General features: G+C 44.5%; 1 protein-coding gene across 3 annotated transcripts in view; it reads left to right on the top strand.

The window, feature by feature from the left end:
• Positions 1-10,077: 10,077 nt before the first annotated feature.
• The window catches only part of RTF1 (RTF1 homolog, Paf1/RNA polymerase II complex component), a 63,019-nt gene continuing 45,923 nt past the window's right edge, over positions 10,078-27,173 (top strand). For 2 of the 3 annotated variants that reach the window (XM_036297903.1, XM_036297913.1), the window contains exons 1-2: positions 10,078-10,299; positions 24,858-24,968. In XM_036297903.1, the coding sequence (XP_036153796.1) occupies positions 10,093-10,299; positions 24,858-24,968 (318 nt within the window). In that variant the 5' untranslated portion in view covers positions 10,078-10,092. The remainder of the gene's footprint in view (positions 10,300-24,857; positions 24,969-27,173) is intronic. The other variant, XM_036297923.1, reaches the window with a different exon arrangement.

Genomic DNA, 27,173 nt, shown 5'->3' on the forward strand with positions numbered 1-27,173 from the left:
CTAACTGCTCCCTCCCCAGCCAGGACCTCTTGGCAAGACCATAACTACAGTAGTGATGTTTGTACAACCAAAGACTCTATTTTTTGTTTTAAGGAAAATAAAATTGACCACGTTAAAAAAAAGGGGGCCTCCTCTCACTAACCCTAAATGCTATTGAACTCTCTTTGCTGTCTTTTATCTTTGGCTCCTTCTTTCCAAACCCAGTGAGAAACCTGGATTAGTTACTGCTCTTATACAACTTACATTCAGCCTATTGACTGCCCTACTCTGGACGCAACAGTTTGTCTATTTCCATTTTTAAATGTGGCACCCAGAGCTGGACACCATATTCCTTTGGCCTCCAGATGTGCCACTGCATACATTCTAAACCCTCCATAATATCCTACTCCATCTATAAGACTCATATTTATCCTCAATTTCTTATCCAAGCTAGAATCTGCCTAAACCATACTCATTCCTTCTCATAATAGAATTAATATTTTCTCTGCTCAGCATTTTTAAAAAATATATTTTATTGATTTTTTACAGAGAGGAAGGGAGAGGGATAGAGAGTTAGAAACATCCATCAGCTGCCTCCTGCACACCCCCTACTGGGAATGTGCCCGCAGTGCACAGTCCGACACTCTATCCACTGAGCCAAACTGGTTAGGGCTCTGCTCAGCATTCTTCCCTCTTCTGCATCCCATAAGTTTGGTCTCAGGTGTTTACATGACTCCTCTCACTTCAGCTGACTGGTCCAGTGATGAGCACCTGGTCTGCACTGGGCCAATCAGTTTATTCCCAGGAATTTTCTGAACGAAAACTGGTGGCTCTTTTATATCTGGTGGCTCTTGTGGAGCTCCTGCTAATATTGGGAAGAAAACTGGTTTGCAACAAGATAAAATGAAGGTGCTGAGAGAGATGGGAATAGGAGGATAAAAGAAGGCTCAGTCAGCATTTATTTTCCCAGTTCTAATTGTTCCCAAGGTCCAGTTGCAGCATCTTGCCAAGGCTTGGTTATTGGGCCTTTCCTTGACTTTCAAGCACCAATGAATTCCTTTTGCCTAAATTAATCTGAATTTGGTTTCTATCACTTGCAACCAATAGGTCCTCATTGATACATTGACTGCAACTATTCAGAACACAACTTAAATCCCATGTTCTCCTTAAAAACTTTCCCTAATGTGTCCATGTCCTAATGATTGCTCTCCTGGCATCCTATAATATTTATTTTTTATGTTATATACACTGACACTTAATTACGTTCAAATGAAAACTAGATTATAAGCTTGACTGCACTGCTCATTCATTGTTTTATATACAAGACTTTTCAACAGAAGGGTAAAAACCTTGAAGGTAGTGATTTTTGTCATAGACATTAAAATATGTCTTCTACAGTAACCTGCACAAATTTACACACAGAGTAGTTACTGCCTCAAGAGGTCAAAGGACAAATTTCGCCGAAACCGGTTTGGCTCAGTGGATAGAGCGTCGGCCTGCGGACTGAAAGGTCCCAGGTTCGATTCCGGTCAAGGGCATGTACCTGGGTTGCGGGCATATCCCCAGTGAGAGATGTGCAGGAGGCAGCTGATCGATGTTTCTCTCTCATCGATGTTTCTAACTCTCTATCCCTCTCCCTTCCTCTCTGTAAAAAATCAATAAAATATATTTTTTTTTAAAAAAAAAAGGACAAATTTCATGAAAACCTTTAAGAAGGGCTGCAGTAACACAGGCCAGTAAAAAAATATTGCAATAGTTAAAGCAAGAGGCAAATTATTCAGTAATTTCATATCTTGATGGAGTCGCTTCAGAGTTTAAAGACAATCAGGGCATGATCCAGGCAAAGGAAATACATTATTTTAGAAAAGGAAATGACCTTGTGGGAATTTGGGGTCATGGTGGTATCACTATAGATCCAGGGTTAGTTCTCTGCCCTGCTGATCCAGGAACTTGTTTACTCAAGAGGATTACTTCTTGCCAAGCAACTTCACAGGAAGACAAATGACAAACCAGAATGACCATTTATTCATCTACAACAAAAAAAATGGGCCTGATGTGAGAATTGAGGCCATCTACCTGGGACAGTCCCTCCTGATGGGGAAGCCCACCTTGCAGTCCAGACGGACTAGCAGGTGAGGAGGGTCCTCTAATTAGAAAGAGCTGGCAGTGTTCAAAGGGACTTTCCATTAAACAAAATGAATTGTCTACCCTTCCTTTGGGGATATTTCTATCTGCAGCTCTGATGCCAAGCTTTTTGTGATGTCATTTTAATAAATATCTAGACACACACACATAAAGCCAGCCTTGGCCTATGTGGCTCAGATGATTGGGTGTCCTCCATCCCATGCACCGAAAGACTACCGGTTTGATTCCCAGTCATTTGATAGGTATGCATTTCTTCCACTTTCATTCCCTTCCACAGTTGTGAATCTCAGGGACACTCCCTGATAAGCATCCTACACACTAAACTCTATCTCAGAGTCTACTTTTTGGAGAACCCAACTTGCAACAGTTGGTGCTAGAAGTGGTCCAAGAAGCAGGCAATAAAATAATGTTTAGAAGTTGGGTTACCTACCACACAGCTGGCAACAAAGATCTGGTGGTCCAATTGTTAAATATTTATTTATCGGTGAATAGGGATAGTATGCTGGTGGGATGTATCAGGCATTTAAAAAATATGAGAGGACATCTACACTAATAAAAGAGAAACATGGTAATTGGCGTATGACCGCTACCCTTTTCATTGGCTAATCAGCGAGATATGCAAATTAACTGTCAGCCAAGATGGCGGCCGGCAGCCAGGCAGCTTGAAACTAACATGAGGCTTGCTTGCCTCAGTGACGGAGGATCGTTGGAGGAAACCAATGTTCCCCGCCTGGGGCTGCAGGCCTCTGAGCCGGCAGTTTAAGAAACATTGTAACAAATACCTCCGGACTTCAGCCAGCAGATTCGCAACACTGTAAGCAAAGGCCAGAAACCTACTTTCAGCCGAGGCCTAAGAGCTGGAGCCAAGCCTCAAGCTAAAGCTGGCCCAGAATAAAAAAAAAAAGGAAAAAAGGAGCGGTTGGGAACTTCAGTCACCCCCAGCCTGAAAACAGCCCTCAGCCCCTCACCCAGACTGGCCAGGCACCCCAGTGGGGACCCCCACCCTGATCCAGGACACCCTTCAGGGCAAACCAGCCGGCCACACCCATGCACCAGGCTTCTACCCTATATAGTAAAAGGGTAATATGCCTCCCAGCACCGGGATCAGCGGAGCCGCGAGGCCTCCCGGCACCGGGATCAGCGTGACAGGGGGCAGCACCCAAACACCCTGATCGGCCCTGCTCTGTGTGTGACAGGGTGCGGCACCCCAACCCCCCCCCTCCCAGGCCCTGCTCTGTGTGTGACGGGGTAGAGCCATAACCTCCCCATCGGCCCTGCCCTGAGTGTGAGAGTGGCGGCGCCCCAACCCCCTGATCGGCCCTGCTCTGTGGGTGATAGAGGGCGGTGCCCCAACCCACTGATCCACCCTGCTCTGTGTGTGACAAGGGACGGCGCCCCAACTCCCCTATCGGGGCTACTCTGTGAGTGACAGGGGGGAGATCCGCAATCCGCTGATGGGCCCTGCTCTGTGTGTGACAGGGGGTCATGCCACAACCTCCCCATCGACCCTGCCTTGAGTGTGACAGGGGGCGGTGCCCAAACCCCCCAATCGGCCCTGCTCTGAGCCAGACCAGGGGCTGCACCTAGGGATTGGGCCTGCCCTCTGCCACCTGGGAGCAGGCCTAAGCCAGCAGGTCGTTATCTCCCGAGGGGTCCCAGACTGCGAGAGGGCACAGGCTGGGCTGAGGGACGCCCCCCTTCCCCCCGAGTGCACAAATTTTTGTGCACCGGGACTCTAGTCCTAGCTAATAAAAGAGAAACATGGTAATTGACGTATGACCGCTACCCTTCCCATTGGCTAATCAGGGAGATATGCAAATTAACTGCCAGCCAAGATGGCGACCGGCAGCCAGGCAGCTTAAAACTAACATGAGGCTTGCTTGCTTCAGTGACGGAGGACTCCAACGTTCCCCGCCTGCCTTGCCGGCCTCTGAGCCTGCAGTTTAAAAAACATTGTAACAAATATAGAAGCTAAACAAAACCCCAGAAACCTGCTTTCAGCGACCCGGGATCTCAGAGCTGGAATTGATACAGAGTTTCGATTATAGAACGTAAACAAACCAGATACCTGCTTTCAGCAGCAGTTGCCTAAGAGCTGGAGCCTCAGAGCTAAAGCTGGCCCAGAATAAAAAAAAAGAAAAGAAAAATCGGAGCAGTTGGGAGCTTCAGTCCCAGCCTGAAAAAAGCCCTCAGCCCCTCACCCAGACTGGCCAGGCACCCCAGTGGGGACCCCCACTCTGATCCAGGACACCCTTCAGGGCAAACCAGCCGGCCCCCACACGTGCACCAGGCCTTTATCCTATATAGTAAAAGGGTAATATGCCTCCCAGCACCGGGATCAGCGGAGCCACAAGGCCTCCCGGCACTGGGATCAGTGTGACAGGGGGTAACGCCCAAACCCCCTGACCGCCCTGCAGCTCTGTGTGTGACAGGGGGCGGGGCCACAACCTCCCTATCTGCCCTGCTCTGTTCCTGACAGGGGAAGGCGCCCCAACCCCCTGATCAGCCCTGCTCTGTGCCTGATGGGGGGAGCTCCCCAACCCCCTGATCGCCCTGCGGCTCTCTGTGTGACAGGGTGCGGCGCCCCAACCCCCCCCCCCTCCCAGGCCCTGCTCTGTGTGTGACGGGGTAGAGCCATAACCTCCCCATCGGCCCTGCCCTGAGTGTGAGAGTGGCGGCGCCCCAACCCCCTGATCAGCCCTGCTCTGTGGATGATAGAGGGTGGCGCCCCAACCCCCTGATCCACCCTGCTCTGTGTGTGACAGGGGGCGGTGCCCCAACCCCCCAATCGGCCCTGCTCTGAGCCAGACCAGGGGCTGCACCTAGGGATTAGGCCTGCCCTCTGCCACCTGGGAGCAGGCCTAAGCCAGCAGGTCGTTATCTCCCGAGGGGTCCCAGACTGCGAGAGGGCACAGGCTGGGCTGAGGGACACCCCCCTTCCCCCCGAGTGCACAAATTTTTGTGCACCGGGCCTCTAGTTCTATATAATAAAAGCCTAATATGCAAATTTTCCCCTCCCAGGAGTTCAACCACTTGCTAGGCGCTGACCACCAGGAGGCAGCGCAGAACATGGCAGGTGTTGGAGGTGCTGACAGCCATGGGCAGTGGAGGCACTGCTGGCCCTGATGGACCCTACAAGAGCGGGACCACTGTGGGAAGGTGGAGGAGGTGAGCAGGCAGCACCAGGCCAAGGCAGGTGTGAGAGGGGGCCCGATTGCCATGCTGATAGCCCTGCAGACAGTGACCAGTGGTGGCGGAGGGGGTGAGGGGGCAGTGCTGCCACCCGGCTCCCAGGCACTGAGGGGGTGGGGCCCTGGCCCTGATCTATCACCCCTCAGGCCAGATGATGGAGCAGGTGAGGGAGTAATGCCAGGCTAAGGTGGGGTACCAGGCGGGGCTGTGGGGCTGTGAAGCTGGGGCACGAGCTGGGGCCCAATCTCCACAGGCCACTCCAAGGGACCCCATTTGTGCATGAATTCATGCATCAGGCCTCTAGTAGTAACTATAATATGGAATTCGTCCACTGTTACTGAAAGTCAAGTATGAAAGCCAGAGGGTCCCCTTAATAGCATATGAAGAGGGGTTCAACACCCACAGTGGGAGGCAGGAAAAGCTGAGGCCCAGGATAATCATCAGAGTAGTCTGAACTCTAGTAAGATTATACTCCCAAGCCAGGCAGGTCAGCTAAGCCAAGACCAAGGCCCTAGTAATGCGACCATGACATTTGGGATGGGGCTATCTGATTGATGCCACTGAAGATCTTGAATTCTTACTTTCCTGAATCCTCAAAACCTGAAGAAAAGCCTCAACATCTAGAAATTTCCTCTTGCTACCAGACAGTGAAGAGGCCTGTACCCTGTAAGGCTGCCTGTGCCCTCCTCAACATATGCCCTTACCGTCCTCCTGGACACAGGCCAATTACTAGGATTAAAACACTACTTAACCCAGTGGGGGACATACTGGACCAGATGAGGGAGAAAAGGGACTATACCACTAAGGAGTTGCAAGAACTAGCTAAGCATGTAATGGCAACAGTTGGGAGAAGAGCAAGACACTGGATTCTGAGGGTGCTTGATCAAGGGGACCAGAAGGTAAAATTGGATTAGGGAGAGTTTACTGATTTGGAAGCATTCTCCTGAGATACAGGACTTATCACTTTGGCAAGGACCTCGGGAAATGGTGTAAATTTACTACTAGAGTGGCTCTGAGAAGCATGGAAAACTGTATAGTCCACATGAGCTTCAAAACAAAGGATCATGTCCTGCTGGTGTGCTCAGTGGTTGAGCATCGACCTATGAACCAGGAGTTCCTGGTTTGATTCCTAGTCAGGGCATATGCCCGGGTTGCAGGCTCCATCCCCAGTAGGGGGCATGCAGGAGGCAGCCGCTCACTGGTTCTCTCTCATCATTGATGTGTCTCTTTCTACCTCTCCCTTACTCTCTGAAATCAATAAAAATATATCTTAAAAAAAAAACCCAAAAAGCTGAAAAGTAAGCACAACAAACTGGATGTACTATCTAAGGTCAGAAATCCCACCAAATGATTATGTTCCATGGGAAGACAAAAAGGATACTCCGTTTACCAAGGCCATAAGGAATGTGATAATAACAGGTGCACCAGTATCACTATAAGTCAGTGGTTCTCAACCTTGGCCGCACATTAGAATCACCTGGGAATCTTTTTAAAATCCTGACTTCTGGGCCTCATCCTCCGGAAATTCTATTTCATTGTTATGGGGTGGGGCTACAACATTAGTAACAAAGAAACAGAATTTCCAGAGGATGAGGCCCAGAAATCAGGGTTTTAAAAAGATTCCCAGGTGATTCTAATGTGCAGCCAAGGTTGAAAACCACTGCTATAAGTTTAATGGTACTTCACCTATACAGCAGTAGGTGAGGCTGTTATAAAACTCAGGCAGTAACAATGGGGTGATAGGATTTTGAAACAAGAGGCCAGGTGGCAGCACTTAACTGCCAGAAGCCAGGTAGATGCAATTATGAGCAGAAAGGTCAGAGTTATAGCCAAGAAGGCCTGACCCTCAGAGAATTATGGAAATGGCTAACAGAACACAATAAACATCCCCATTGTCAAAATAGATGGGAAGCCAACAAGGGTACTCCTAAGCTTTCAATCAGAAGGGTGATAAGAGGGCTGAGGGCAGTTGTCCCAATAAAAAGTGACCATCCTTGGCCAAATTTCGGATCTGAGCAAGTTTTTAGACCCTGAACACATTAAGAGATGGTTGGGCCCTAGCCGGTTTGTCTCAGTGGATAGACTGAAGGGTCCCAGGTTCAATTGCCTCAAGGCCACATACCTGGGTTGCAGGCTCCTCCCTGGTCCCAGCTGGGCCCTGGTCAGGGCACATGCTGGAGGCAACCAATTGATGTGCTTCTCTCACATAGATATTTCTGTCTTTCCCTCTTTCCTCCACTCTCTCTAAAAATCAATGGAAAAATATCCTCGGGTGATTAAAAAAAACAAAAGATATGGTTGGGCCACTAAAAGGAGAATTCCACCTCACAGAAGGGCACCAGGCTTCAGGCTGGCTAGAAATGGAGAAGCTGGCCTGGTCATTTTGGGTCATCTTGTCCATGGTCGCAGTTCCAAGGATATGCTGGGGGTAGGAAGTCTAGGGGTTACATCTTAGTACAACTCCTTTGGAAAAAAGCGGTAGCTGAGCCTTATTGTTTTTTTCTACCTGAATCCTGAACACCTTTTTAAGCTAACTGGTAGCAAATTGGACATCTAGTTCCAGGGATGTCTCTATGTATGACATATTTTTTTATTACTATTTTTAAGGTAGGTACATTTGTGATATGTACTGCAAACCTGCTGGAGAAAATAAAATTTAGACAGAAAAGGGGGCCAAAGACCAAGAATTCATCAGCCTGCCTCTGCCCAGTAATGCCTAGGTGTTCGAGACGCCAAATGTTGGGGTCCAAATGTTGGGGTCCAGCCCCAGCAGGTCCAGGGGTTCCCAAAGGTGTGGACGGAGTCGGCGAAGAAGGAATGCAGGACACAGAGACAGCATTCAGTTGATCAGCATAGCCAGGTTCTCTCTTTATTGTCCTGTTACATCTGTATTTATACCATTTGATCCTATAAGCATGCCTCTATAATCACATCATGGTATGTTTTGGGTAACCTTCTACAGTTTCTTGTTTCATTTCCATAGTTTCTCATCTGACCTTTGCCAAAAATCCTGTCTCTATCTAGTTCTGTTGATTTTGTCTAGGTTAATCTCTGTGTTCCATTATAAGGACTATTCCAAGGTCACTATTCTACTGCTCTACTGATAAGCTACAAGGAAGTGACTGAAGGAGAATCTCCTACCCAGTAAAGGTTATGTCCTCCCAGCCACGCTGCTTGCCTTTCCTGGGACTGCCCTGTGTCAGTGGGTCTCCAGGGGTATAGGCTTTGGTGCTTTCCCTGGTAGGCAGACCTCTGGGGATGTGGCCCAACAAGTCCCAAATTTATTGCCAACAGTCTTAGTCCAAGTTCTTCATAAGCAGTACATGGTATTTCTGTAACACGGGGGGGTTTTACTGATTTATTCTCTTCCTTAGTCCTGTTAATCCCTAACTCCAGGGAAAAATCCCCACCTGGGGAAACAACCTTTCTCAGGGAGGTGGTCCTGGTTGTAACACATACTGCTAAAAAAAGGGGGAGCAAACGTATTAAGAACAGTATGCCGTATATGCCAGGTACCTTGAAACATAAGCTGTGCAGATGTTTCTTCCCTGCAGCGACTGTGTCAAGCAACAAGGATGGACCAGCCTCCGGCAGCTAGGGAAATCTGTGGTCTGATTCCCAAGTTCACTACCAGAATAATGAATTAATGGACTCCAAAAAGTTTTCAGAAGATGTCAAGTTGTTTGTTATTGTTTATGCTCCCTACTCTATATGCCAAATCCCACAAAGAAAGGACTTCTGGAGCTGCCCTTTTAATCAGCTGACCTCAAACTCAACAGGCATGAAACTGAACTTATTTCCCATTAACACCAGTTTCTGAAACCTCCTCCCACATGTGTTGCTTATCTTGATGATGGGCACACGGACCACCAGCTTCCTATGCCAGAGCCTGCATGTCATTTATGTCTGCGACCTCACTTTACTCCTTTCCCAGCTAATCTCCAAGACCTGGTAATTCCGACTTCCAAATTATCCGTCCATTTCTACTGCTCTTTCCTTCGTTTAGGACACCATCATCCCTTGCTAAAATGATACCAACAGCCTATATGTTCTCCCTGCCTTCTAGCGCACTCACCACACTGGGGAAGCAGAGTAATCTTTTTAAAACACAAATCGAATAACGTCATTCTTCTGTTTAAATCTTCCAATACTTACTAATACAGCTTATCAGACTCTGCACGTGGCCGCTGTGTCCTTCCTCCGCCTTATTCCCACACTCCCTGCCACCTGCTCGGCCATAATACACTTTCAGTTCCCTGAACCCAGCTTTTTCTATTATCACGGCTTTTGCCCACGCGGTTCTCTGCTAAGCACACCCTTCCCTCTACGGTTGTTGTGGGTAACTCAGATGCATCCTCCAGGTCCCAGCTCAGCTGTCACTTGCACAGCCTAGGCAGGAAAGCTTCATTCCCCAACGGGTGCCCTCGGCAGAGTCCGGGAGACGCGTGCCTCCCCGAAGGGCAGCCCTTGACGTCGCCCTCGCCACTTCATCAGTGTCGGACAGTTGAAAGGCTCCTCAGAGAGGGCCCAGATGCTTGGCGGCTCCAGTCCACGACAGGTAGGCAGCCCATCAAGCTTGAGCCCGCAGCGGAAACACACCCAGGACTTCCAAGACCCCGCGCAGGGTGGAGGAAAGTGATCCACTGCCGGGAACCACGCCGGGTGCTGGGCCCCGCCTCTCACGCTACGTCGGGGGCGGGGCAGGGAGGGGCGCCGAGAGCCGGCGAACGGCGTGCGCCGAGCGGGGGGCGGGGCCAGGGGCGGAGCGGAGCGCGCATGCGCGGTCGCCTTTGTGTGGGTCGAGCAGCGGCAGCGGCGGCGGTGGCAGTGGCAGTGGCTGTCCCACTGGCAGACGGGCTAGAGGGGAGTCCGGGCGGCGTCCGGCGTGGGAGCCGGGGAACCACCATGGTAAAGAAGCGGAAAGGCCGCGTGGTGATCGACTCGGACACGGAGGACAGCGGCAGCGACGAGAACCTGGATCAGGTGAGGGCAGGCCGCGAAGGCGCGGGCCGGCGGAGCGGGCGGGCTGAGTCCGTGCCACGGGAGCTGGGAGCCGGCCGGGCCCGGGGTCACCCGTCCCTAGCGCCCGGCCAGCCCCGTGCCCTGACCGCTGCTGCCGCCTCCTTCCTATTCTCCCCGCAGCTCCTGGGGCCCTCGGAGTCCGGCCGGGGCCTGGAGAAGGAGCCCCGAGTACTTGGCGCCTTGGGCGGGGAGGCGGGGCAGGGATCGGGCTGGTGGGCCTCGGGTTCGGGGGACCGGAGGGGTCCGTGATCTGCTGGGTCCAGATCGGGGCGGCAGGCTGCAGGCCAGGCGATCTGGGCCAGGAGAGATAGGAAGTATCGCCCGCCAACCCAGGAGGCTGGAGGTTTTGGAGGAGGTGCAAGGGGTGAGCGTGGGGCTTTGGGGGTGGGGTGGCGAAGAAGGTGCGGGTGAAGTTTTTCAGACAGGGGTGTGGACGGAGAAAAGGGGCGACACCCTAAATGTTCCAGAGAACCTCCGCGGTGCTTGGCGAGGAAGACTTAGCTGCGCGCACGAATCTAGTATTTGGCAACTATGGTCGTTCGGGTTGAGAGGGCCCCTGATGAGATGTCAGATTGAAAAAAACTCAGGAGGAGGAAAGAGGGCAGAGGTGGAGAAATATAGGGCGGTGTGGAGGGACTGCGGCCGGGGCCTCTTGGCCGTTTTCATGAAGCATCCTAGAGTTCTTTCTTACTTGAAGATTGTGCAGGAACTATTGAAAGCAACTTTTGGTTTTAATGGTTGGGATTGTTTGAAAATACTGCAGGGAGGAAGCTGTCCTTTGTAGCAGTACTGTAGTGATACCAGGAGATACAAAGAGGGTTCCCCCCCCCCCCCCGCCAATGTTTTGTGAATAAATGATATGAAGAAAACATGCAAGGAGTAGTAGCTTTATAAGTTGAGTCCGCAAAAGTGCTGAACTTGGAATCTGAAAATTTGAGTTATAGGCTTGGCTATGCTGTTTTCTAGCGATGTATCTTTGGTCGTAACTGTAAAATCTAGATGTAACTTAGACCTTGTATATCTACTTGGGCTATTGTAAGGATCAAGTATTTGTAAGAATGTTGGTATAAGCATTGCAAATAAAGCTTTTGTATAAATGATTTGGTGCAGGTCCTTTGTATTAGGCCAGAGATCTCAGGACTAAAATATTAGAGCATGAAATAGGAAGACTTTAAGAGGAGGGGCAGGAGATATGTTGAAGAAAAGAGGGCTGTTTTGAAAAGGCCTCTGGAGAACTATCAGAATTGTTTTGGGATAAGAATTGAAAAGTAAGTTGAAAATATTCTCACTGAAAGGCTCCTGAAATTTGTAAAGATATAAAAAATATATATTCTTTTTTTTAAAAAAATATGTTTTATTGACTATCTCCTGTACACCCCACACTGGAGATCGAGCCAGCAACCCAGGCATGTGCCCTGACCGGGAATAGAACCGTTACCTCCTGGTTCATAGACGGATGTTCAACCATTGAGCCATGCCAGCCAGGGGAAAAAATATTCATGACCGTAAAATTTGGTTATAATTTTGTTTTTTAAGAAATATGTAGTTTATTGATTTCAGAAAGGGAGAGGAAGAGAGAGATAGAAACTTCAATGATGAGAGAGAATCATGGATTGGTTGCCTCCTACACACCCCACACTGGGGATGGAGCCTGCAACCCAGGCATGTACCCTGACCAGGAATCTAACCGTGACCTCCTGGTTCATAAATCGAAGGTCAACCACTGAGTCATGCTGGCCGGGCCAGTTGATAATTTTAGACTAACGCTTAGAAGAATTAGAACCCTTTTTTCTTTTTTTGCTATTTTCCAATGTAGAAATGTAGATACTGTAAATAATAGCATCAGCTACCATTTGCATAGTGCTTAGGGTAAACTGACCATCTTAATTAGGTGTTTTATTTACATTGTCAAATTTTCAAATTATGTTGAAGTTGGTATCATTTTCCCCATTTTACATATGAAGAAAGGGAAGATTGAAGAAGTAACTTAGCGAGATTTATGCAACTTGTATGTGGTAGAGTTGGAACTTGGACCCAGACCTGCATGACAACAAGGCATATACTCTTTCCATTTTACCAACTTAATCTATTAGTCTTTAAAGTTTTCATATTGCAAAATGAGAATGTTTTATGGCCATTTTTCATGTTGCTACAATTTATGTTTGACTGGTTTAGAGAAAATTGATAAACCAATTAGAAAGATTATTCAGGGCTTCCTTGGGAAAGCACTCCTAAGGTATCTGTTCTGATGATGAATAAACTAAGCAAATTATCCCAATTATTCTGTCCTTAGTGATTTCCCACAGAATCTGACAAATGAAATGTGTGGAGATCTTCCTTTTGTGGTAGGCAGATCCACACAGAACTTTTCTGAAGTAGGAATTGGAGTTGGAGGGGATTGCAATTTTAAACCCAACTATCTATTTGTAAAAAGAAATTAGCATGAAATGTGCAAGTAATACCTAATACATTTAAAAAATATATTTTATTGATTTCGGAGAGGACAGGAGAGGGAGAGAGAGATAGAAACATCAATGATGAGAGAGAATCATCGATGGATAGGCGACCTCCTGCACGCCCCACACTGGAGATCAAGCTGGCAACCTGGGCCCCTGCCTGACAGGAATTGATCTGTGACCTCCTGGTTCATAGGTCAATGCTTAAACAGGGAGCCAAACCATCTGGGCCATTATTTTTATTTTTTATCATCACCTGAGGACATGCAGAAGGGCGGCGGAGAGAGATGAGAGAGAAGCATCAATCAGTTGCTTTCAGTCGGTGTCCCTCCTGGGGATTGAATCTGAAACCCAGGCATATGCCCTGACCGGGAATCTAACAGTCACGTCCTGGTTCATAGGTCTATGCTCAACCACTGAGCCATGCCAGACAGGCAATACCTAAAGCTTCCTCCTCTTCAGGCACTCACTGACATTCTCTTATCAGATGGGAACCAGATCAGAATTCTCTTTCCCTGCACATCCTAAGAGAGGCACCAATGCCTTCAGTCTATCTGTTCAGCACTGTCCCAGGCTGTCAGAGAATCAGAGAAAGATCTCTGCCCGCCAGAAGTTTTCACCAGAAACTATTAGTAGAAGTTCAAAGTCAGCCTGGTTTGGAGTTCTTTAAGAATCCTCAGAGCGCCATTTCTTGATTGTTCAGTTGGTTAGCACCTTGTTCCCATATGCTAAGGTTTCGGGTTCAATCCCCAGACACATTCAGGCATCAACCAGTGAACACATGGCTATAAATGGAGCAACAAATAGATGTTTTTCTCTCTCTCAATCTCTCTCCCTTCACCTCCCTCTCTCCCTTCCTCTCTAAAATCAATTAAAAAAAAAAAAAAAGAATTCTCAGAACAAAACTAATATACTCTGGGCTCTTCTAACAGATGCCTTGGGCTGCTCCATCTAGTTTTGGGTCTTGATTGGGGATATAGCATCGTTTTTGCTGTCTTGTGTATTGTCCTTGTGAAAAAGAATAAACTGTGACAAGTCTTTGAGTGTCTGGTGAGATAGTGGAGCACAGTTAGTAAAGAGGTCCTTTGTCTCTGGGTTTTCCAGATGGGAATCTAAGCTGTTATGTCAGAAATATTATCTCCAGCTTGGTCCTTATGGAAGGTGAGGCAGGTGAGCCTTCTGCACTGTTTTTTTCTGGTGGTGAGAAGAGGATCACCGATATCAGAAGCTGCCTGGTATGCTTATTCAAAATGTACTTTGCAGGGACTGGCATCCCAGACCTACTGAATCAGACCTTCAAGGGGATAGAACCCTTGGCATTGCATTTTTACCACATACAGCTCAGGTGCTTATTTATGTTAATGACTGAGACCACTGTCTGGATGCAAGTTAATCTTTTTAGTGAGACACTCTAAGTAGTTTGGGAGAGAAATAACTTCCTGTCTCAGTCAGAATGTGTTCAGGTATAATTGAAGAAATTTAACAGAGATGTTTAAGGTGGCAGAGATGCTAGTTCTTGTGGATCTGTGAAGCTATTTGAATTGTTGGGATGCTTTTTATTGAGGCCTATTTCTTTTTTGCCTTTTTTCTTGAGGGCAAGAGGTATGTAGTAACTGAATAGGAGTTGTTTATATTTTTTTTAACTTTCATTGCTTTTTAAGACTCAAAATTTAGAGAATTTGAAGGATTTCTTTTTTAACATGTGACCTGATAGCAACCTTACTTTTCATGTTGGTCACATCCTTTCTTCAACATTAAAAATTACAAATCATGAAGATATTTGTCCTTGGTGCCTCTTGGAAAAAAACAACATAACAGCCGTAACCGGTTTGGCTCAGTGGATAGAGCGTTGGCCTGCGGACTGAAAGGTCCCAGGTTCGATTCCTGTCAAGGGCATGTACCTTGGTTGCGGGCACATCCCCAGTGGGGAGTGTGCAGGAGGCAGCTGATCCATGTTTCTCTCTCATCGATGTTTCTAGCTCTCTATCTCTCTTCCTTCCTCTCTGTAAAAAATCAATAAAATATATTTTAAAAAAAACACACAACAAAACAGAATTCATGACAAACCTAGGCTTTTTACTCCATCATGTGCCTCCGTGGAGATAATGTGTCACTTTTTATGGCATTATTTTATGCAGTGGATCCTAGAAAATGAAAAGTGTCCAAGGTAATAAAGAAATCAGTTCTCTATTCAGATCAATACAACATTTATAAAAACTTTACTCTGCCTTCCTCAAGAAAAAAAAAATTGAGCTGCATGCACATATTGGATCCCATATTGGCATCCTTTATTTAATAATTTCCTTTCTTATTTAAAATAGTGATCAAGTTTTCATGTCCTGTTTCTCTCTGCTCATCCTACTTTAAGTAGCAATAGTTAAAATTGTCTTTGAGAAAAATAGAGCCCCTAAGTATTTTCTAGGAATTATTTTTAGACATTATATGTAAAAAATGTCAATGTTATAAAGTACCTTCCATAAACCTTCTCCATTAAAGTTGGGAAATTTAAAAGCTGTGCTTCTCATTAATATAGTCTTTTTCTTCTTCTTCTTTTGGAGCAGAATTTAAAGTCTAGGCTGAACTTGTGAGAAGTGTCAGTGTTTACTTGTGAAGTTTTTCATTTGTGTCATAATGTTGCATCTAATGTTGCATGTAACTCATTTCATAATTTAACAGGGAGGTTCTTAGGAAAAATTCAAAACCCATCTTTTGACACCAGTCTGTTAGTGTTCTTATTGCTCCCTTCCTAGACTATAAGTGCCCCAATGGCAGAGATTATTTATTTATTTTTAAATATATTTTTTATTCGTTTTAGAGAGGAAGGGAGAGGGAGAGAGAGAGAAACATCAATGAGAGAGAATCATCAATGGGCTGCCTCCTGCATGCCCCCTACTGGGGATGGAGCCCTCAACCTAGGCATGTGCCCTGACTGGGAATCAAACTGTGACCTCCTGGTTCATAGGTTGATGCTCAGCCACTGAGCCACACTGGCTGGGCAAGATTATTTATTTTTCAACAAATGTGTTGGACAGTGCAAGGCACTAGGATTACTGGGTGAACAAAATAGAAGTTTCTGTTTCCAAGGAGCTTAGACAGAAAGATAAAATGAGGGGAGTGAGAGCGAGTGGGAGGGAGGGGCAGGGGCAGGCATTGCTCAGAGTCATTTCACTGTAGACTGTATGAAGGAAGAGCAAGGGTACTGTGAGAGCATGACCAGGGATCCCATATTAGCCTGGTGGGAGTGACATTTAAACTGAGACCTGAAATATATGGTAGAAGGAGATTAGGAGACTGACAAGTACGAGGAAGTGTTGAGTGTTCATGGTTGAGGGACCAACATGTACAAAAGCATTGAAGCAGGAAGGACCTAGTACCCTCATGAAACTGAAAGAAGCACAGTTACTGAAATTGTAGAGAGAGTGGTGCAAATGAAGCTGTAGAAGTAGCTTGCTGTATGACTCTCTGAGGATGGAAAACCCAGTTTAGTGGGTCACAGCCAGCATTAAAAATAGAAAGGAAGTCCTAACCGGTTTTGCTCAGTGGGTAGAGCCTCGGCCTGCGGACTGAAGGGTCCCAGGTTCGATTCTGGTCAAAGGCATGTATCTTGGTTGCTGGTTTGGTCCCCAGTAGGAGGCGTGTAGGAGGCAGCTGATCGATGTTTCTCTCATCCATGTTTCTAATTCTTTACCCCTTTCCCTCTTTGTAAATCAATCAAATATTTATACATTAAAAAAAAAATAGAAATGAAGTTGAACCTAATAGAAAACATCAAGTGTGTCAGACCTAGTAGTAATAAGTATTGTTTTGTGAAACATGTTTCATGTACATGCATGTACATGTATACTGGATAATGAGGTATAATTTATGTACAGTGTGCCAGGGTTAAAAAGTTTAAAGGGGAAAAAAGCAAAAAAGAAAGTTTAAAGCTTCTGGCAGTGTAGGCAATGTTAAGGACTTTGGACTTTATTCTGAAGGTAATGAGAAACCATTGAAAGATTTTAAGATGGAAGAGGTGTTAAGATTTGCCTTTTATGAAGTTTGCCCAGGCTGCTATGCAGATAGTAACCTGGAGAAGGGGCACCAGTTAGGTGGCAAGAGTCCAGATGAGAGAAGCTTCGCTAGAATGGAAGCTTCAGGAGGGCAAGACTATTTATTTGTTTGTGTTGTGTGTGTGTGTGTGTGTGTGTGTGTGTGTTTTTTGAAAAATTTTTATTAATTAATTTTAGAGAGGAAGGCAGAGAGAGAGAAAGAGAGAGAGAGAGAGAAGAAGAAGAAGAAGACCACATAGATATGTTGTTCTACTTATTTATGCAATCATTGGTTGATGCTTGTATATGCCCTGAACAGGGATGAAATCTGCAGCCTTGGTGGATGGGAACAAGGCTCTAACCAACTGAGTTACCCGGCCAGGGCAACTATTTGTTCATTGTAGTATCCCTGTACCTAGAATAATGTCTGGCACGAAGCAGACAACCTGTCAATATTTGTTGAATGGATGCCTGATTTGGATTAGTATGTTAGTTATAGAGACAACAGAAAGTAGATTTGATTGGACATAATATTCAGGATATAAACTGAGAGGACTTGACTGATTGGATGAATGTTGGGGTGAGAACGAGGAGGCTATGATATGAGATAGGAAACCCTGGAGGAAGATCAGGTTTAAAAGTGAAGAAAAAATAAATAAATAAAGGTGAGGATCATGCTCTGACAGGTGTGGTTCAGTGGTTAGAGGGTCGATCCACACACCAAAGGGTAATGGGTTCGATTCCTGGGTTGTGGGTTTGCTTCCCACTCCTGGTTGGGGTGCGTGGGAGAGGCAACCAGTCGATGTGTCTCTCTCACATCGATGTTTCTTTCTCCCTCCCTTCTTTTCACTTTCTCTGCAAAGCAATGGAAACAATCTTCAGGTGAGGATCAAATAAAAAGAGTAAAGGTGAAGATCATGACTTCACTCCTACTTTTGTAGAGTTTAAAGTTGTCTATGAGATGTCCATAATGCCTGCCTGGCACAAAGTAGGCACATAATAAATCTTTTGCTACTTACCAAGCTTTCTAACCTGGTTACAACAGGATCACTTATAGAGATAAGGGATATTGTCAGTTTGGGGATTCTTGCTCTAGCTCCTCTGCTGTAATAAAATCCCTTCTTTAAGGAGTAAAAATGTGTATTAGTTAGAAAGTGTACTAGAAGAGGAAGCTAATTAAAAACCAGTAATAGTAGTAGAATTTAAAAAACTTTTATATACCTTTTATTTTGAATGGGTTGAAAACTGATTTTATTTTATCAATTCTTTGCATTTTTACTTTATTTTTTTAAAATATATTTTTAATGATTTTAGAGAGGAAGGGAGAGAGAGAGAGCGAGAGAGAAATATCAGTGATGAGAGAGAATCATTGATCAAGCCCGCAACCGGGTCATATGCCCTGACTGGGAATCGAACCATGACTTCCTGGATCATAGGTAGATGCTCAACCACTGAGCCATGGTGGCTGGGCAATTCTGTATTATATAAATATGTAACTCAGTATTTTATCTACAATTATAAATACTTTGCTGGAAATCTGAAGGGCAAGTTCCCACTTTTAGTGCCAATCGTGTGAAATATAAAGGATTATTATATTGCCGCTTTGGAATAATTACTTTAGAAGGGGTTTTTTATTATATATTCATTGTTTTAATTTTTTTATTATAAAAATAGTACATTCTTGTTGAAAAAGTTCCAACAAAACAGAAATACCCCTATGTCCCAAAAACATACTTATAGAATGGTTCCATTCCTTATTCCTGAAAAGTAACCAATGTCTTCCTCTGTTGGAAACATGTTCCTCTACCAACAATTTTTTAAATTTTATTTTTGTTAATCCTCACCTGAGATATTTTTTCCATTGATTTTTAGAGAGAGTGGAAGGGAGGGGGAGAGACACACACAGAGAAATATCGATGTGAGAGAGACACATCGATTGGTTGCCTCCCATACACACCCTGACTGGAGCCTGCAGCTGAGGTTCCTGCCCTTGACTGAAATCAAACTCTGTGGCCCTGCAGTCCGAGAGTTGACACTCTAACCACTGGGCAAAGTGGGCTAAGGCTCAGTAATTTTGATATGAAAGAATAGATATGAAATCTCAAATTTAAACCTCTGAATTACTACTCTTTCCTCTAAGTCTTCCCACTTCTCTCTGTTCCTGTGGTTACTTACCTTGGCCAGATCACCATCCACGCTGATGATACCGCTGTGGATTCCTCTGACTCTCCTCTCTGCATTTGCACCCGGCCCCTCCAGTCCGATCCTCTGTCAGCCAGACTGCTCTTTTAAAACCTTCCGGGGATGGTTAAGTGAGAAATGCTCACCGGTCTGAATTCAGATAACAGACTCAGAGACAGAAGTGTGGCGAAAACAAGACTTTTAATGTGTCCGTCTGGTTGTATAGGCACTTCTGAGGCAGCAAACAGCCTGTTTATTCAGTCCCTCCTCTGGTACCTCATTGGCTGAGTACTATGGGATCACCTGTTTCCTCATACGTCACCTAGGTCTTATTATATCCCATTGGGCCATTTAAAAAAACTGGGCTGAGGCCTTTTTTAGTTGCCTCCACCTCCCCCAGTCACCTCCCTGCAGCTCAGGGAGGGCCCTGTTAGGGCTGCTCTTGGCCCTAGTCTCAGACCTTCCCAGAGGACATGGGGTAAAGTGACAAGGTGCACTCAGCTCGTAGCCCCACCAGTGAGCTTCCCTCTGCCCTACATTCTGTTGGGCCTGGGGAAATTCAGTAACTATTTCCATTAAAAGTTGGCTATGTTGGAGATGGATCACTGAGGCCTATTTTCTACAGTTACTCCCCTGCTTAAAACTATTTGATGGCTCCCATTGCCTTCAAATAATAGCCAGGTTCCTAGTCCTGTTTTATAAACTTCAGAATGACCTGGTTTCTTCTTATCTCTAACCTACCTCATTCCTTCTCCTTGCCTGCTAAGCCCCATTCACATTGGTTTTCTTTCAGGTATTTGGCTAAACCAAGCTATTGTCAGCTTCAGGGCCGTAGCTATTCCACTTGAGACTTCTGTCCAAAACACTGCATCCCTCCTTCCTCTCCCAAAGCCTCAGCCTAAATGCCATTGTCTCAGAGAAACCTCCCCAGTCATCCTATCACAGATAAGTTTCCCATTCACTCAATTCACTTCCTTCTTAATACTATCACTAGATATAATTGTTTCTTTACTTGTTTATTGTATGTCCCCACTACTTAAATTCCATGAGATAAAGAAGAAGGGAGAGAGAAACATCAATGATGAGAGAGAATCATTGATCAGCTGCCTTCTGCACCCTCCACCCCCCCACTGGGGATCGAGCCCATAACCCAGGCATGTGCCCTGACCAGGAATCAAACCATGACCTCCTGATTCATAGGTCGAGGCTCAATCACGGAGCCACTCCATCTGGGCCTTTGTATCTTTTCTTCATGACTGTCTATCCAGTGCTTCGTAGATAGGAGATACTGGTAGATACTGGTTTGCCTGGAACTGAGGAGTTTCCCAGAATGCACGGCTTCTAGTGTTAAAACCAGGACAGTCCTGCTCACACAAGGATGTTTGGTCACTCTAGTAATTACTTACGTTAGTTAGATTTGTGGAATGAATAAGTAAAAAAAGAGCCCGAATGTTAATTGGCTATGAAAACCTCAGCTTTGTCCATATGAATTTCTATTCTCTTTTTCTAGGGTATAAAATATGTGTCCCACTTATATGTGGCCATGGGAGGTTTGGTTAAAGAGATGAGATTTAATTTTCTTTAAGTAAGTAAGAGGGAGCTAGGTTGCTCTACTATAGTTTGATCCTGATATGACATCACAGAAAGCACACTATTTGTGAATAATAGGTGGGGGAATTAAATCTTAAGGTTTAAGTCTTCACATATTGATGGATTAGAATTCTAATCTTAACCAAAATAGCATTGTTTTAATAAACATTACCTTAGTTCAATCAGACTAGCTTAATTATAGGGTCTCAGTTTTGGCAGTCTAGTTTAATGTAAAATATGGCTTTTAAGCAATGAAACTGCCCTAGAAGCCAGGTATGGCATCCTACACAGCCATACCGATAGTATGTTGAGCATTGTCATTACTTTAAGCAGAACTTTAAGTTCAGCTTAAATTTAATATACCATGCTGGCATTCTATACTGCCATTCCCCTAGAACAGCGGTTCTCAACCTGTGGGTTGTGACCCCTTTGGCTGTCGAACGACCCTTTCACAGGGGTTGCCTAAGACCATCCTGCATATCAGATATTTACATTATGATTCATAACAGTAGCAACATTACAGTTATGAAGTAGCAACGAAAATAATTTTATGGTTGGGTCACACCATGAGGAACTGTATTTAAAGGGCCAGAAGGTTGAGAACCACTGCCCTAGAGGAATGCCGAGATAAATAAATAAGGACACTTTACTGGGTGAAGATGAAATACAGGGATGATGGTGAGAGAGAACCACTGGACACACAGAAACATTGTCTCAATCAGTGTGGCACAGTGAAGCAGGCAGGCAAGAGAGAACTTCAGATGGACCTACCCCTGTGCAAGAATCAGTTTTACATTGGTTTGGGCTTTTTTTGAGCACAGACATTGGATAAGTCAACCCTACGGTAGCAAATCTGATGGTCTCTTCATGTATGCATTATTGGAAAGACCTTTCCATTGCACACTTGTCTGTTCAACTGTACTATGAGCCCTCAGTATAACATAAAGGACTTAACTAAAAAGAGTAGCCTCGCCCAACCGGTGTGGCTCAGTGGTTGGGTATTGACCTATGAACCAAAATGTCATGGTTCTATTCCTGCTCAGGGCACAACCCTGGGTTGCGGGCTCAATCACCAGTGTGGGGTGTGCGGGAAGCAGCCGGTCAATGATTATCTCTCATCACTGATGTTTATATCTCTCTCTCTCCCTCTCCCTTCCTCTCTGCAATCAATAAAAATATATTAAATAAATAAATAAGTAGCCTTGCCATGAGTTCCCCCAGTAGCTTTCTGTACAATTCTCAACTTGTGGAAAGGGTATCTTCCACACTGTTAAGAAGGACTTTGCTGTCTCCATATTATTGTTAATATAGTATTTAATGTTGTATACGAGGAGAGACTATACCTATCAGATGCAGTTGTTTGTTGATGAAGGAGAGCCATTTGTTAGGTTTTTAGTATGGAGTGGAACGTCTTTAACAGAAAGACAGCACTAACATCTTAACACTTTAAGTTATGGTAACTTTTAATTACATGCAGTAGACAGTAATAGTTAATGTTTCAGAGAAGAATTTGATTGATAGTGTATCCAAATCCCTGTTATAATGAGTTGGTATCAACCTGTTATAAAGAATTCTGGTATAGCCGAAACCGGTTTGGCTCAGTGTATAGAGCGTTGGCCTGCGGACTGAAAGGTCCCAGGTTCGATTCCGGTCAAGGTCATGTACATGGGTTGCGGGCACATCCCCAGTAGGAGGTGTGCAGGAGGCAACTGGTCGATGTTTCTCATCGATGTTTCTGACTCTCTATCCCTCTCCCTTCCTCTCTGTAAAAAATCAATAAAATATATTAAAAAAAAAAGAATTCTGGTATATTCGTGAACCTCAAAGGTCAGGAAAGAGATTACTTATCAGAAATCTCTGTAAAAGTTTATAAATTTGCATTACGGTAATATGGGAAGAAAGATAATAGTTAAGACCAGACACAAAATACTGTACAACTCAACAATTCCATTCATAGGTATTTACCCAAGTGAAATTAAAACTTAATGTTTACACAAAAACCTGTACATGAACATATAATTGCTCTACAATGGAAACAACCCAAATGTTTTTCAACTGGTAAATGGATAAACAAAGTGTGCTACATCCATTTAATAGAATACTACTTAACAATAAAAAGGAATAAACTACTGATATATGCTGCAACATGAATGAATCTCAAGTGCATTATGCTAAGAAGCCCAATGGCTTCTTTTCAATGGTTAATCCAGGGTCTGACAACAAGCCACCAATGTGCTGGCCACTACATCAGAACCCTAATTGATAACCCCAATTCAAAGGCTACATATTGTATGATTTCATTTATATGATATTCTGTGATAGGCAGACTTAGGGACAGACAATAGTTTTGTGGTTGCTGGGGTTTGGGGGGAAGTATATGAAGAATACCAATATTTGGGATGATGATGGTACTATCATATGCCTTAATTGTGGGAGTGTTTAAACTATTTGTCAAACTCAGAACTGTACTTAAGAAAGGATAAAATGTACTGTAAGTCAGTTACACCTCAATTTTTTAAAATACCATGAACACAAATATTGCTGTGATTTGCATTTGGTCAATAGGAGTTAATCGTTTTGGTATGAAAAAGTAGAGTGTTCTTATGAGCTTCAGCGTTTTCAGGAAGTTGGTGTGCTAGCTCCCTCTAATGAAATGAGAAGAGTAACATTTCATGACTCCGTATGAAAGAGAGCATGTCAGCTGTTAATCTGAGAAGGTCATTTTCTCATTCTGGCCAAGGAGGGTATACTCCTAAAATAGAAAGAAACTGGAAGAAGAAAACATACTTTGTAGCAGTCTATTATTTTTAAATCTATCTTGGCACTTGACCTGTAATTGTATCACACCATTATCATCAAAAAATGATGCTACTAGTATTTATTAGTTGTAGTTTTCTCTTTTTAGCAAAAGGGAGAAAAGGGTTTTAGACTAGTAAACCATGCCTGAATTAGGAGCTAGGATTCTATCTACCCTGGTTTGAATTCTGACTCTATCATGTACTAGCTGTGTTACCTTGGGTAAATTACTTAACCTCTCCTGCTCTTTAGTCTTTTTATCTTTAAATGGGGATGATGCCGAAACCGGTTTGGCTCAGTGGATAGAGCGTCGGCCTGCGGACTGAGGGGTCCCAGGTTCGATTCCGGTCAGGGGCATGTACCTGGGTTGCGGGCACATCCCCAGTGGGAGATGTGCAGGAGGTAGCTGGTCGATGTTTCTCTCTCATCGATGTTTCTAGCTCTCTATCTCTCTCCCTTCCTCTCTGTGAAAAATCAATAAAATATATTTAAAAAAATGGGGATGATTACATTATAAGTAAATAAACAAATAGATAAATAAATAGTTGTTAAGAAAAAATGGGAATGATAATGATAGTTACCTTAAGGTTGTTGTGAAGATTAAATGTTAGATGGTTAGAAAAGTACCAGGCATCTAGTAAGTACAGTGTAATTGTGGGCTGGTATTGATATTAGCAGAGAACAAAAACTAAAGCAAGTATTCTTTTGTTGCATTTTTAAGTGACTGGGCTGAGTTGGGGAGAAGTAGCAGCAGAGGGGAACCCTGTGAGAGAGCAAAACCTGGTTGTAGCCTTACTAAGTGACACATCCTTCCCCTACTAGTCTCTCTTAAATCATGAGGAGAAGGCAGAGGTAATGAATAAGAATATTGGGGTTATCAAATTAGAGTTCTGATGTAGTGGCCAGGCAATTGGTGGCTTGTTGTCAGACCCTGGATTTATCACTGGAAAAAATCTTTTTTTTTTTTTGCTTATGCATTCAAAATTTTAAAAAACGACCTCAGAAACTTGTAGTTTGTCAGCTTATTCAAATCAGCCCACAAATGCCAATTTTACTATGAATTACAGTAAGAAGATGTTCAGAGTATCGGTTAGCTATACCATTAAGAACAGTGAGCGGATTATCTTTGTAATCATGGTTCTTAAATAAGTACCTGAGAATCTGTACTTTTGTAGCTTATAAAGAAAATGGTAACAATTTGGAAGTAGACTTCAGGTCAGTTTTATATTCACTTTTGCATTTCAGACATATATTTTGCCATTAAAAGGTAGAGGACAATTTTGAAAACATTTATTTTAGCACTTAGGAGTACTAGCAGTGTGTTCATATGATAAAAGTTCCCATGATGATGTCCTTCAATTAAAAGCACAAAGAGGTAGAAGAGGTGTAGGGAGGGTGGGCATTTTGTTATTCTTGGATATTTCTTTTCTGTTGAATAAGACTCATGTGATTACTTCTGCCCTATTAGGAGCTCTTGTCCCTGGCAAAGCGGAAGCGCAGTGACTCTGAGGAGAAGGAGCCGCCTGTGAGTCAGCCTGCAGCCTCCTCAGACTCTGAGACGTCGGACAGTGATGATGAGGTGGGTGTGGAGGGAATAGGCCACTGTAACTGACAGGTATATAAGGGTCCATGTGTTGGTGACTGATGGCCTCTTTTTCTTTTAAACTATAGATTTAATTTCATGTTTATTTATTTTATTTTTGTTAATCTTCACCCAAGGATATTTTTTCCATTGATTTTTAGAGAGAGTGGAAGGGATGGGGAGAGACGAGAGAGAGAAACATGGATGTGAGAGACAAATCAATTGGCCTCCCACACGTGCCCCACCCGGGGCTGGGATCAAGCCTGCAACCGAGATACGTGCCCTTGACCGGAATCGAACCCAGGGCCCTTCAGTTCACTGAGCCAAACTGGCCAGGGCATGGCCTCTTTTTCTTAAACTGAGACCTCCAACTTAAGATCTACAAGAACTTCTTAGGAAAGAAAACTGTAAGGAAAACTCTAGAATTGTCATGTTCCCTATAGTGCAAGTCTCTGCAGGGCATTTGTGGATATTTTTCAGTCTTCTTTTCAGTCCTTCCACAGAAGAAAGGGCACGTTAGTCATCATCTCTTTTATTTTGTGTGGGTATTTTCCTCATCTTTTAATTCCACTTTCGTGTTAGAAAAGAAATTTCTATAGAGAATGCTATATTTTAGTGGAAAATACTTTGGCAAGACAAGAAGCTTTCTTTTTTTTTAATTTCTTTTTTTAAATATATATTTTATTGGTTTCAGAGAGGAAGGGAGAGTGAGAGATAGAAACATCAATGATGAGAGATAATCATTGATCGGCTGCCTCCTGCACTCTCCTACTGGGGATCGAGCCCACAACCTGGACACGTTCCCTGACCAGGAATCGAACCATGACCTGGTTCATGGGTCAATGCTCAACCACTGAGCCACTCTGGCCAGGCTCTTGTCTTTTTTGTGTGTTAATCCTCACCTGAGGATATTTTTCCCATTACTTTTCAGAGAGTGATGGGAAGGAGGGAGGGAGAGAGAAAAAGAGAGAGAAACATCAATGTGGGAGAGACACATCAATTGGTTGCCTCCTGTACGCACCCCTGCCTACTTTGGGTATGCCACCTTCCTTGTTCCTCCATGTGTTCACCTTGAAGCTACAATTTGTAGTTTAAAAACAACAATAAATACACACGCGCGCACACACACACACACACACACACACACACACACACACAGTGGCCAGATTATTATGACCACCTGACGTTTGTAGGCAAATTAGCTATAATTTCATGCTGAAGTTGCTAGAGGGCCAGACCATTATAAATAGGGAAGCAGGTTGTTTACCATGAAGTGATTTTTTTTTTTCTGAAGATATGGGTAAACAATGTGATTTAACAGCCTTTGAACCTGGGATATATTTGAATTTGAGTGGCCAGATTATAATAACAACCACATCAGTACTTCGTCGGGCCACCTTTTGCCTTCAGTACTGCGGTGATTCTTCTTGGCATTGACTCCACGAGATGTTGAAAGGTGATGTGAGGAATCTGACACCATGCCTGATGAATAGCACTGTCCAGTTCTGTGAGATTTGATGGTTGTGGAACCAGCTGCCTGATGGCTCTTTTAACTTCATTCCATAAATGCCCAATTGGATAGAGATCTGGTGATTGTGGAGGCCACCTAAGCAAGGTAAAGTCTCCCTCATGTTCTTGAAACCGCCCCTGCACAATACAAGCACCGTGGCATGGCTCATTGTCTTGTTGAAAGAAGCCATCTCCATTGGGATACGCCATCAACATGATAGAATGAACCTGATCAGCAACGATACTTGGGTATGTTGTGCTATTCAGACGATGTTCCACACAAATTAAAGGGCCCAAATCATGCCAGGAAAACATGCTCCAAACCATAACACTGCCCCCACCAGCTTGAAGCGTTGTACTCATGCATGTGGGGTGCATGCTTTCATGCTGTTTCCTCCAAATTCTCACTCTGCCATCTGTATGATGCAACTGGAAACGTGATTCATCAGACCATATGACTTTTTTCCAATGCTCGACTGTCCAATCCTTGTGTTCCTGTGCTAATTGGAGACATTTTATCTTGGTAACTGCAGACAGCAAAGGTGTTGAACAGGCCTTTGGCTTCCATATTCTGTACAATGCAGGGTATAGCTAATTTGCCTACAAACGTCAGGTGGTCATAATAATCTGGCCACTCAGGGTATATGTATGTATCCCACGTTCAAAGGCTGTTAAATCGAGTTGTTTACCCAT

Source organism: Myotis myotis, unplaced genomic scaffold (assembly GCF_014108235.1).
Source record: "Myotis myotis isolate mMyoMyo1 unplaced genomic scaffold, mMyoMyo1.p scaffold_m19_p_1, whole genome shotgun sequence".
Classification (NCBI taxonomy): domain Eukaryota; kingdom Metazoa; phylum Chordata; class Mammalia; order Chiroptera; family Vespertilionidae; genus Myotis; species Myotis myotis.